Here is a 13,646-nt window from a genome sequence, read left to right as displayed (position 1 = left end):
GAAAATCTTGTCCCACAGAGGTCAACAGCAGAAGTCTCTGGTATGGTTAAATTCCCAATACTGTATGGTTAAGATGTACATTTAAGATAGCCATACTTGATTGTGTAAATGAAAAAGCCTAAATGTCAACTCAAACATCTAATTGTAAATGGAAACTCATTCCCTGAAGGCATATTATTCCACTTCCACACACCAACACAAAAATAAAGATCGCAAAAATGTAAGGCAATGAAAAAACAAACCAGAAGGCCATGCAGTTTGAAGACCAAATTTTTCTTTACTTCAAAAATACATCTTTATATTCAAATTCCAAGTTGCTGCACTGTAATAGGAATATACAATCATAAATTTAATTTATCTTGATCATTTGCATCCCCTGGCAAACTGAGCTCAGGCACACCATGTGGTTTTCAGTGAAGACCTTGGTTACCTAGTCTTCTGTCTGCGCCCATTATAATGCAAAGCAGTCAAGAAATAAGCCTCAGGGTCACGTAATCCATTCTCCATTAAACTGTGAATCGCCTCATGATCAAACATTATCCAATAATGAATGAATTTGCTCATGATCCATCACAAGAAGTCTTCAGAGTATATGTGGAATTTTTTTTATTTTAAGATAAACACACAAAAGTATTGCAGTTATATAACTGAATTTGCTTCTTAAAATTTTGCAGCACTTAAGGTGAGCTTGGTAGTTAACCAAGTAAAAAGTTGAACCAAAATTGACAGAAATTAGAGTATGGCAAATGTTGTTTTTTAAGGAGGACTTATGCCTTGGCATCCCTCTCATCATTCTGCTTGGCTGGGGCAGCTGTTTATCTTGACCTTAAAACAGGACACATGCAAAAAAAAAAATATACTTCATCTCTTCTTGCTTCATGATGTTACAATCCAGCAGTTAAATACCGTCTGTCATCTTTTGCATACTTCAATCCATTTGGACATGGCCAAACAATGATTTGAAAAACAGTAAATATCACAATCATAATTTAACCTCTGGTAAATTAACTCCTAAAAAAGTTCTTAGAACTACAATATGGCATCCACACAATTAGGTAGCAGGACTCTTCTGCATTGGTCACGCCAAAAAATTGCTTGTTTGGTAAGTTTCAGTGATAAACACTTCAAGCAGGAGGTACTGGCAGTCGTCTTACTATTTCCATAGCTATCTTTAGATAGGCTTTAGCCTGTAAAAACAGAAACATATGTTTAGCACCTTTCATTTTCTATAAAAAGGAGTATTTCACATCTCGTTAGGTATATGTTCTTTGACACACCTTCAAAGAAAAAGAAAAATGTTACAAAAAATGGGTTCGATTTAGCCAGTTTTGTGTTCAGGAAAAATGATGCATTAATAAATAAAATAAGTACAAGCATTATTTAAAATATTGGGAGGAAGGGCATGTAAAATTTAACTTTGGTATTATTCCAAGAATAGAACTTGACTGAACAAGCTGTCTTAAACAGCAAACAAAATCAACATTCTGGAGGAGAAGTGTTGAGAAGGAAGGAGACTCTTTAGTCCCAAAGATACTATCGGTTATAAACTTTCCTCACCCTGAAGACTGAGATGCACAGTGCACAGGTTTGAGATAGAGAATCAGAGAAAACAATGACATTTTAAAAAAAATTTTTTTTTATAATTAATTAATTATGGACTAGACTACACTACAGAATTTCCTATACAGACATTAAAAATTAAAGTATTTTCAAAAAAACCCATCTTTCCAAAAGACTGAAGTGGGTATTGGAAAAAACTAATTCTGCAACACTAGAATCCATACAGCAAAATCTGCCTCTCACACCAACCCATGGCATCTGGTCAGATACCATCAAATGGAGGGCAGAAGAGCACAGAACTGTAAAGACTATTGGGAGTGACCCAAATAAGCATACTTCTTCTAACATCTCCAAAACCATGACACAGCTAGGACCATGATCAGTCTAACATCAAGTATTCATAAATTTAATGTCAAGAGACATGTATAAAAACACTGCCTAAATCCAACACAGAAAAAAAACACAAAATGAAACCAAAGAATTCCTGTACCAAGCTCAACAATTTGTAGTTAAAATGGAACATGCCTTTTAGAAAGGTCTCCAATCTTGATATAAAGATTTTCAACTAAAAGAGTATCTTTGTGTATGTGTATATTTATATATCTTGTACGTTGTTCCAGAGGTTAATTCCATTGTTAAAAATGTACACCTTATCTATAATTTGAATGTCATGCTTCAATTTCCAGCTGGTGCATCATGTTCTGTGTTTGTCTAGTACAAGAGAAAACTCCCCTGCTATTCAGCTTGCTTCTGCTTTTGTTTGAAGGTGCTACTTCATCTTCTCAAGTAAGTCTGCATATGGAGCCAACATTGACAACCATCCCTGTTTTACTAGAAGAAATCACCACAGTGTTCCTTCCCTATCACACCGATCTCTCCTGCCTCCTGCAGCACTCTTGGATGGCTCTAGCCTCGAGTTAGACCTTGTTTATCCTGATGAGCCTTTAAAATAGCGAAGGAACTGACAAGCGCCTGAGGCCGGAGCTTGAGGGGCAGGAAGAGAAGGTCTGTCTCTCACTTGGGCCACTTGCACAAACTGCCACTGGTCTGAACCATGTGCCAGCCTTTTGCAGGGCCAGGCAGCCCAAACATGTCTCCTCTCTTCTAGGGTTCGCTTCTGACTTGTAGGGTTTTCTTTTCTGGCACTCCCAGCCTCAGTGCTCACATCACCTTAAAACTAATGTCACAATTTTCTGAGTTTGTAAGGAATGCAGACACCAAGCTAGAATTGTGTCCTCCCACATGCGTGACTTTGTGGCAAGAACTACAGAACTTATGTCACAAGCATGAAATTCAAACTTCTCCTATGGGTATAACTGCAGTGCAGTTGGGTAGCACAGCTGTGCCCGTGTGCAACGCCCACACGCTAGCTATTAATTCCCTGGGTGGTCTAGCTACTCCCCAGCTAGCCACCTGCCTAGATGAGATAATGGACCAACTTGAATAAGGTGATTGACTGAAGTCAAGCTGCCTTTGCAGCTAAATATTTGACTAGTTGGTGTAGGAGCACTCCAGGTGGGAATTTTGGACTGTCTTGAAGAGTCCCACAGGCAGCTCCCGCTTTGTGTAGATCAATTCATGTGTTTTAAGGAGTCAGTTAAAAACCTGCATAGAAAATCTGGCCCCTTCTAGAGATTGCCCAGGCTGTTTCTGCTCCAGAATTGACCAAATTGTACACAGAATTACAAATACACCATAGAAATTGTTCCTGTAGGTGCAGAAATACTAACACAGGACAGTGGTTTTGTATATAGTTAAGATGGGAGATGTTCTATACACAAATCAAGATAATCAGCAGCAACGGATCATGCATATGCTGAAGCAGTCATATAGGACCATGGACTAGCTGCATTGTTAAAACTGAGCTATACAGCAGTTCAGGGAGTCTCATTTGATCCAGCCATAGACACCACTGGCAAGAGTCCTTGGAACACAGACTTCCGTAACCATCTAGAGAGCAATGAGATATCCTGCTTGAAAGACTTGACTGCTTGTGTGTTACCCTATGTCAAAATCCCAATAAACTAGATTCCCCCCCCCTCAAAACACTGCGAATGAGTATCTGGGCAACAATTTCGCAATGTACACTGACTCTCATTTGCCAAGTAGCTGATCTGTCGCTTCGTAACAGGAGGTTCCTGGTGCAACTCTTTGTAACCAGCATGCTAGTAGTACCTAGCCCTAGCGTTATCAGCAATTGGTCTTACCTGCTAAGCATCCTTTTTTTTGTTTTCCTAGACCACTACTTTATATGTTGAACAGACCAGCATCCCATACATGTCCTTACAGAACTCTACCAGTAACCTGTGTTTGACAAAATCAACTGTTTCGAGCCTTAGTTTCCTATCTTTGAACAAATCATTCAGCTATGAGTGAGGACCTGTCTCTCAATCAACATATGTGAAAGGCCTAAATGGAATGTCAGTGATTGTCAATACGCCTTTCATCACGTAAAAACAACCCTACATGTATTGAATGGTTTCTCCTACTCATGTCTTTTCAATGGGGCATCTGTAGATGGGAAGCACAGCTCAGTTCAGCTGTTTACTCCATCATTACTAAGCAAAAGAAAATGGATTGCAACTGAAAACGGAGAGGGTTTTTTACTTCCTTTTTGGGTGGAAAGCTAGAGGAGAAAAAGTAAAGGATGAGTTCTTACTCATCACTCACAACCATTTTCATTTTAATAGGATAAAAGTGTGCTTTACAGATCAGTATTTCCCTTTATGGTTTGGAAGCTCTAAAGGAATGGCTTATAGACAATCTTTCTGAAAGCATTTTTTTTGCAGATGGACAACTTTATATTTAACAGTAACATATCAGTTAGCTCAAAGCCAAACATTCCCCCTGTTTCGAGAGGATGAAGGAGAAGCGCACAGGAGGACAGAATGCCCTAAGACCAGACCAGGCTTGTTCATTATGAACGCTGCCTAGATGGGGTCCGAGAGCAGCACTGGGGAGGGCAGAGGTAGAGGTGAAAGGTGACGTTCAGAGTCGAAAGAGATGGATAATGGCCACGTGAGAGACTGCTTACCTCTCAAACACTAGTACAAACACTGCCAGAAGAGCACAGCATTTTTTAAATCACAAACCTCCTTAGGACTGAGAGGGCATGGTAGATGATGAAGTGACTAATGACAGCATAGATCGTGGGCTAGGAAATGGAGAACTTGTAATGAAGTTCATCAGGGAAAGGACTGAAAAGTCCTACTTAGCCTAAATAATCAGAACATCCTGATTCATTACTCTGTCATGGGATAATAGACATGGGGTAGATTTAAACTGCAAGTCTTTTTATTAGCTCATCTAATTAAGCCCTACAGTAATCCTAGAGAAATGTGAGCCCTTCAGTTATGGCATTCCATTTTCCCTAAAAATTTTACCCATGAGGGAAGTATGCATCGCTGCTAAGATTACTGCAAACTGACCGTACAGGTCATAGCTGACTCTGCCCTGTTCTCATGGATTGGATTGGCTTGGCTTGACCTGCTAGTTTGCCTTTCACTGAAGTGCAGATCTTAGCCTGCAAACAGCTCACTGCAGTGGCTTCCAGTGTCTGGTGCAATGACCACACAAATACAGAATACAATTTACCCATCAACAAAGGCAAAACAGGTATGAGCTGACACCACATTCGCCTTCACCCAAACCACTGCATACAAACAGCTTCAGAACAGCAACTCAGAAAAAGTATACTGATCCCACCACTTGATTGTAGGCCAAGTATACCATAGAGTATAAATCCCAGTACTGACATGGTTTCTAGCTTCTATTTGTGATTAAAAGACTTCAAGACTATTAAGATGCTTTATCCAGCCCAGCAATCCAAGGGAGAATCTATGCAAGTTCCAACCATCTGGAATATCAAATGCTGTGGATGCTACTATACCTGTAAAGAAGAATAAGGTATTTAAATCTGCTCAACTGAGCTGTTAGGGGCTTATACTTTATTCATTGCTAAAGGAAACTAGCAACCATATGCAACTAATCAAATAGGGACTATCACAAGGACGAATACTAGACTCAGCTACCATCTGCATGAAAATAATGATAGGTGATAGCTCTTGTTCTTATTAGCACTCTCTTTGCTCAACCACAGTCCATTTGTCCATTTTCCAGTTCAATCAGACTGTTAAATAGCTTTAATTTCCATGGAAATTGCTTGTTACTTTGACACAACTCCAACCTTCAGTGCATGACTGGAGCTGCCCTACGATGTCTGTATTTTACTGTGGTCAACTCAGAAGGCACTAAAAGCATGATGATAAACACAGCTTTAAATGAGCTTCCACTTCAGATAAAAGCTTCACGTCACCCAGAGAAATTCTTGATAGCTGCAAGAGGCCCAGAGCCTTTCCCACTCTGTCCTCCTCTGGGCAGTTCTACCATAAGATTCTTCTTAGCATGTATTGGCAACTCCTGCCAAGCTGCAATGAAGTCTCAGCCCAGAAAGGGGACTTAATGAAACGATAAAAGTCAATCCATAAATTACAACATGAAATGGAGGAGATGGGTAAGTAAACTGGATGCTTCCTGAATCTAATCCCTCAAAAAAAAAAGATCCTTAGTGCTCATGGGAAATTTCCTGTTAATCCTATATATCAGCAGTTGCAAAGCCAAGCCGTCCTCTGAGGGAGACTCAGCTGGGAAACACTGCTAGCCCCAAGGTGCCATTATGCATGTACATCACTCGGGTGCCATTACGTACATCAGAAAAGACATCCTGCCCAGAAAACAGTTAAGTAGAACACTACAATTCAAATGCAATACAGTAGCATCATTCAAACAGACTATCCTACCACTCAGCATTTTCTTCAGCAGAGTGAAGCATAAATGAGGGTCTGATGATGCATTGTACTATCTACACCCTGAATGAAGGATTCGAACCTACACATACCAAATATTACTGTGATCATTCAAAGGAAGCCTTGATGATAAGGCATATTATAAATCATATCATGCAGCCTTCTTGAGGGTTTGCTTTACTTTTAAAGATATCACACCCTGGAGAGACCACTCTTTAAATGGAATTATTGATGACAGCTAAACAACAGCAAACATTATTTGCTACCACTACCTCAATTTTTCTCCAACTATTTCTTGCAAGCTTTAAAAGGTTGTACATTTTTACCCTACTTACACATCACCCTTTCATAGAGTTCTACAAAAAAAGTCCTTCTGAATACAAATTCCACCTGTCTCTTCAGATAATACCACAGCAAGGTCTGTAACATTTCTAATTTAATTGAAAAGGGATTTTTAACCAGACTTAACTTTCCTCTGTTACGTCAGACTGCTGATGCCTTGTGCCTCTGCTTTCCACCTGACTGGGCTTTTTCTCTCCCCTTATAGATCTGTGTGCAATTTACTGGCCTTAAAATCCTTCACCAATAGATATGAGTATATGAAATCTGCAAGAGGGCTGAATATATTTCGCATTGTTAAATGTGAACTAGACAGTAACAGAACATCCCCCAAGAAGTATGTGGGGTTTGTATCATACACTGGTCTTTATTACAAGCTGGTCAGGATGACATTAAGCATGTTCTCCAGCCACAGGTCCTGGTTTCCTTGTTCCAGGACAAGTCTGGCTCTTCTCCTACCCAAGTCATAAATTCCTGACCCCACTGCATGTAAGTTTGTGCATACCTGCAAAAGGCTGTGTGATCTGGGGATCCAACCCTCTAAGCTATATATGATTCATTGGATTTGCTCCCTTTCATCTTCCCCTGCTTTCCCCATATACTACGCTCAATTTTTAAGGAACAAGAGGGTATTTTTCCTTAATAGATTCAAAAGGTTTTCCATAACAATATGTGGCAAGAAAACACTAAGGAACTAACTGACCATTATGTGTTTCCTCGAATTTGTTTGGTTTTTTTTTTTCCAAAAGCAATCATCCTCTTTATACTTTCTGCCATGAGGGCTCACTATCTCTTTAATAATGGAGAAGGGGAAGAAGGTGAAATCTAAACTTCATTCTTTCATGACTTCTCTGCTGCCTTGAATACATTATCTCTGCTAAACCTTAGAGGTGTATCATCTCTCCTCCCCAATTCTTTTTTTTTTTTATCACCCCATTCCCAAGACAAGAAGATCAGAGATACCACCTACTGCTTGCCTCAGCCTCCAGCATGTCTCCTCCCTGAAATGTCTATCTCAAGAAGACTCCCTAGCTTTTAGAAGGTAAATGGACACACTGGTACAGCTAATGTTATTTTGTACTTGCTTGAGCTGCTTCTTTCATCTTGAGACAGATGGGAGTTTGGTGTTCAAAGGTCACAGCTAGCCTGCCTGTTCTAGCAAGGTATTAACAAATCCACTGTGCCATCAAGGCTGTGATATACCCGAAAGTTTCTAGCAGGAAGTCCTCATAAGATAACCACCAACTGTCTCATACCACTCTGGGTTTTGTGCTCACAGATGGAAGAGCTCTTAGGAACCTCTACTTACCTTTTCCCCCAGTGTTGACGGAGAGTTCACTGGGCATTTAAACAACTCATTTGGTAGAAGAATGACTCCGCTGCAATTAATCATGTTCTATATTTCTTGCTGTGTTTCTAGCCCTCTTATCCGCAAGTTTCAGGATGCTTCTTTCAAACACCTGTTTTGCTGCTGGTTCCTTCTCATGATCCCTAAGAGATTCCCCTACACCTCAGCATGATCAATTCCACCTGGTTTCAGTGACTCCTCATTTGTTTTCCCTGTTCTAGCTTTTTCCCTACCGTTTTTCCTATTCTACCATTTTAGCAGTGTTCCTGATTCTCCTAGTAAGCTTTTGCTGTCTAGAGACTCTCTCATATGTTTGGGTGAGCAAAAAAATGAAACCCTCGTCAGCCAATCCACCTCCACAGCTTGATGGAGGAGGAGAATGCTCCCAAGACTCTCAATTATCTCCTGAAGGGTCTGGTAAGTCCTCACTGTTGATTAAACTAAGAAATTATTAGCTTCTTGTAGAGGATCTTAGATCACTCCCAATTGTTGCAGTGTGTCTGCTATTTCTGTTAGACTAGCCCCTGCGCTTTAGGCTAACATGCGAGTACAGCAATATTCCATTGCTACAGCACGTAACAAAGTTTTGTCAGTGAAGACTATTAAAAAAAAGGCCACAATTTAAACAACTAAGCTGACAGAAACATTAACATAGACAATGTTATACCAAAAGCAAAATCATTTTACCAGCACTGTTTATTTCTCCATGGGGACTGTCTCAAGTTTCACCAGAAGAGAACTCTGACCATTAAACCTTCACATCCTTTAGCAGAGTCTTATGTATTCTGTGCCTTTGCTGAGGATGAACTTTCTAAGTTCACACATGCACAATTCTACAATTAATTTTCTTTTTTCTGGAAGGCTTGTTTTAGTTGTTAGTAATTTCCTTGCCAGTTGTGAAAAGGAAACTTCCCTTTTCACCAACTACATCTAAGCTTTAAAATAACAAATTTAGACAAGTTTGCTTACACATTTTAAAATTCTAGTGTAGAGTGAGAGCTATACTTTTATATATCAGCAAGGCAAGTTGAACTCCATGGCAGGTGTGTAAGCAAAAAAAGTATTAGCTAACATATTTTAGAAACACCATTTATTCTAGTCTTGACAGAGCTTAGAAGGTGTGACAGCTTGCTGGGTTTCTGAGAAGTCAATCACCATCCTTATTCCCCACTGTTTGAACATGCTAGCTATTATTTCAGTTCCGTGATTCTGTATTTGATTTGTAAGTGTGTTCTAACAAAAACAGCACAGATTTTTGCATTTAAAAACCCCTGTAAATTTAAGGGACAAGAGCAGAGATAATTTCAGCAGCTCTGAGCACATTGTTCTCTATCTGAAAAATTGCGATTGTTCATGCATGAATAGCCACAATTTTAGTTTATTTGAGAAACATGGCAATGGGTGTCATGTATTAAAGATTAGAATCGGACCTTATATGACCTCTCCCCCCTTCAGTTATGTGCTAAGAATTTAATTTTTCTTCTAAAATATAAGAGAAGAACAATAATTTTCTCTGTCTTTAAAATGAGAAACAAACCACAGATAAAGGGAAATTCTTTTTCATTCTGTAGAGATTAGTGACATCTAAAAAAACCTCATTCTTTGAGGAGAATGATTATCTCACAGACGCAATGGCAGAGAAGAATATTAAAAGTTTTCCCCAGAGTCACACATATTTGTCAATCTTTATTCCTCTTCATATTTAACTTAATTGCCACAAATGGTGCTTATAACCCCTCCTTTCGTTACCAGGAACATAGTCCAACGAGGAACAGATGGCAACACAACAGACTTCCTTGTCTTTTTTAATTTTCAGAATGCTATCCTACATGTCTGAATTTTTAGATTGATAGTCCTGCACGCTACAGACTCTTGGTTATTATAGATTTCAGATACAGTGAGCTGTGAGCCTTCCATCTTCGTTTGCTCAGCTGTTTTGTGTCAACTTTGACCTAAGCCATGCATCTATTCAAACCTTCGCACTGCTGATCAAACTTCCCAGATAGAAACTACCATATTGATTAGAATGATTCCTTTTCACGAGGATCTAGACTCAAGATCACGACATTATTCCACAGAGGATCAGCATGGGCTTTGCCCAAGCCTAGCAAAAATATTGCATTAAATTAGAAATCAACATGCCATAGTGCTGCTGCTTCTCTTTCAAAACAAAACGGTGTACTACAATTTTAAGACTGTCACTGTTCCTCCGGAATCCCGATCAGTATGTTAATAACACTGGATTAACAGTGTTAATCACAGCCCCCCCCCCCTTTTTTTTTCTCTTTTAAAAGAGCGGGAAGGAAAAAAATATTTCAGCATGTGGCTAGCAATCATGGTATTAGAAAGGTTACTGATACTAGAATGTGCTGTAGGTACATTCTACCTTTACCTCTAATTGATTCTACCATCTATTATCAGCATTAATCACTTTTTTTTTTTACAGTAACATCTAAGCAGCAGTCAAGAGTGAGGCTGCATCATGCCATATACTGTGCAAACACAATGTGGCAGACAACACTCTGCCCTACAGAACCCAGCAGACACTCCAGCAGAGGAGAAAGAAAATACTTGACAGGAAAATCTTACTCTATCATTGTTAATGAAGCTTTATATGTGCAACTGCTTTTCTTTACAGACTTGCATTTTTTACTCCCACCACCTCAACAACTCATATTTTCCTTTGGCAATAAAATGTTATGATAAATGCACTGAAAAATCCATTTCCTGTTGTGTGTAAATTGCTCCACTTCCTGCTGAAAACAACCCAGGTACTGACGATACGCAGGTTTTGTTCCAAACATCTTTGAATAGGACCCTTTGACAGTTTCCAGGCTCAACTACCAAAGGCTCAACTGACAGTTTTAGAGGACCTACATTAGCTGCAAGGTCTCATGAGGCTTGACACTGACCTTCCTCTTCTTGGCATGCCAGAACCTGGATCAAATCTTTGCTATTCTGAATGATTCAGACTAATTAAAAAAACCAAACCCACAGAAGCAGAACGGATGACCAGCATTCCAAAATGAAGGGCCTGAGTTACTTGATGATACTACCCTCTTTTACTTTATTTCCCTAAATTACATTCAGATACACATTTCTTTCCAAACAGCAATAACGAGAAGTACTCTCCATTCGCTTTTGGAGGAGGGCTTTTTGTTGTTTTAAGTGCAGTGCACCAAACTTACTGCATCACTCTGAGGCTGCGAGATCACAACAGGCTGACCTGAATCACATGTCTCCCGTATATTAACGTGCAGTGGAATGTCTCCTGTATCAAAAATACCAAGACACACATATGTGAAGACCTAATATTTCTTAAATGTTTTGTTAAAATAGCCCTAAAGCAGCTTGAAGTCAAATTCCAGTTTGGTATATTCTTTGAATTACTTAATCTCAAAAAATTAGCACTTAAAATGAAAATTGGCTGCAGTACAGTTTCTGTACATCCATAATGATTAATGCCAAACATATTTTAGATTTTTCATTCTCTGAAGAGGAAGGACTATGCTTTGCAGTCATTTATTAGAGACGGCAGTTTGCTTTTTTGCCTCAAATACACGGAAAAACACAGGCTGAGATACAAATTATTTTGCGTACATAAAAAAATTGCTTGAGTGTTAGGCAAATGCTCATCATGCAACTTATTATTCAGCCTATCTCCTCATTGCATATTCTTTTCAGTGCTGTTTTAAGATTTTAATCACTGTTCAAAGACTTCTTTGAATACTTAATTTCCAAATAATAGCATTTGTTATTGTCCTTATTAGGCCTTGGATCCAATTAAAAGGTAGGCAACTATTCTGTTCATTCTTCTTTCCAATAGAAATCTTCTTTATATTCTGCTTTTATAATGAGCAGGGAACAGTCAGAGAGGAAAGGAACGCTCTAAGGGAGCATTAGCAGCCCTATCAATCAGCAGCCCTATTCCATTCTGAAACACACTTTCTGAAATAGTTTTTCGGCACTAAAGAACACTAGAAGTTCCCATGTTTAGTTCATTGCTACATAGATAATTATGAAGTGAATTGAAGACCACCTTTCTTTTAATGGAAGATACAGCTACATTTTACATCATGGATGGACATAGAACAGCCTACCTTAGTTCAATCTTGACTGGTCTTAGAAACTATATCAGTTTAATTCATACACTTTAGCAACATTTATTTAAACCAAACCAAGGCCAGTGTAAATTACTGAAGTTCAATGTAACCAGGAAAAGAGATGTTAAAAAAACTGTATGAAAATTGACACAGCTTAAGAGATAAAAAAGCAGAGTGGAAAGCAAGCAGGAATACAAAGAAAAACCCAAACAAATAGCAAACACAAAAGCTGTGGCTCCATGATTAGTGAGCTGAATCTTTGAAGAACTTCAACTTGTTATTTATTATGATTACAGTCCATTTCCTTCAAATTTAATTATTTTTTGTTTCAGTCATGAATAAATTTATTTAGGCATAAAAGTCTGTTCATTTATTCATTTAAAAAAAATATTTAGGGGGTCCTTTGAAAGGCTTTTTTTAACCTTAAATGTTCTTAATAAAATAACTTGATAAATCTCCCAGAAGTTAGTTCCCACCATTATTTTATGCAGAGACTAATCTTCACTTTTTTCCCTAAAGATGTTTTGTTAATGAAAAAATACTTCTTCACTATCAGCTTAGTAACAATCTCAGAGAACTACAAAAAGAACTGCCCTGCTACAAAGTGGTAGCCTCTCTCTTTTCTTCCTCATACTTACAAAGATGTGCTGGTACTACAGGAGCACAACAGGACTTGTATGAGCAGAAGTGCAAGTCAGAAGACAAAGCAAAATGCAATCTTAATTTAAAAAAAAAATCAAAACCTTATAAATTAAGCAGAAGCACAAAGACATCAAAAGCATCTGCACAGCTGTTTGGGTGATAAGGGTTTGAGAAAGATGAAGTTTTTGCACTATTCTTCACTACAGAATCTGATGGGAACTTACCATCGTACATTTTTCTGATACTAACAATTATTGCTGACTGCAAAGAAAGGGTAAGCGCTGAGAATAATTTGAATTTATTGTAGGAAGTAAAAACAAAAAGAATTTTAAAAATCTGAGAGTCATTGTTGCTGGTTCTATTAGCAGATACAGTTTAAAAAGTTAAGAAGTGCAAAGGTCAGGATGGAGTATACAGAAAATATCTTAGTATTACACATATCGATGGTCACAGCTTTCTGGTCACAGTTATGGTCATCGAACTTCAGAAAAAAGAAAGCAAAATAGGGGTATTTCAGAGACAGGGAGAGACAGTCAGCAGTACAAAGTCTCTCTCACAAACTTTGGCACACTTTCCTTTAGGGAACAATAAAAAGACGAGACAATCAAAAGTATATGAAATAATGAACTACACTCCAAGGTATACTGGCAACTACTAATTGTCTTCTGTCATAAACAAAAATAAAGGAGGTATTCAGTAATATTAAAGGCAGCCAATTCTGAGCAAATAAAAGGAAGATACTTTCCTATCCTGCACATTGTTAGCATGCAGAATTTGTCAGATGTTATCATGGCAACTAAAACCTAGTCAGGTTTCACAAGAGGCCTAAGTGCTTAGTTGAACAAACAG

The 13,646-nt window shown here is 38.5% G+C and overlaps 1 protein-coding gene across 2 annotated transcripts in view; it reads right to left on the bottom strand.

Moving 5' to 3' along the window:
• Positions 1–257: 257 nt before the first annotated feature.
• Positions 258–13,646, bottom strand: part of NUBPL (NUBP iron-sulfur cluster assembly factor, mitochondrial) — an 89,294-nt gene continuing 75,905 nt past the window's right edge. Inside the window, exons 10-11 of one of the 2 annotated variants that reach the window (XM_052782575.1) lie at positions 11,241–11,323; positions 258–1,187 (exon numbers count right to left, since the gene is read on the bottom strand). In XM_052782575.1, coding sequence (XP_052638535.1) covers positions 1,125–1,187; positions 11,241–11,323 — 146 coding nt within the window. In that variant the 3' untranslated portion in view covers positions 258–1,124. The remainder of the gene's footprint in view (positions 1,188–11,240; positions 11,324–13,646) is intronic. The other variant, XM_052782576.1, reaches the window with a different exon arrangement.

Source organism: Harpia harpyja, chromosome 3, assembly GCF_026419915.1.
Source record: "Harpia harpyja isolate bHarHar1 chromosome 3, bHarHar1 primary haplotype, whole genome shotgun sequence".
Lineage (NCBI taxonomy): Eukaryota > Metazoa > Chordata > Aves > Accipitriformes > Accipitridae > Harpia > Harpia harpyja.
The sequence above is the reverse complement of the archived record's forward strand: the minus strand, read 5'-3'. Positions and strand labels throughout refer to the sequence as shown.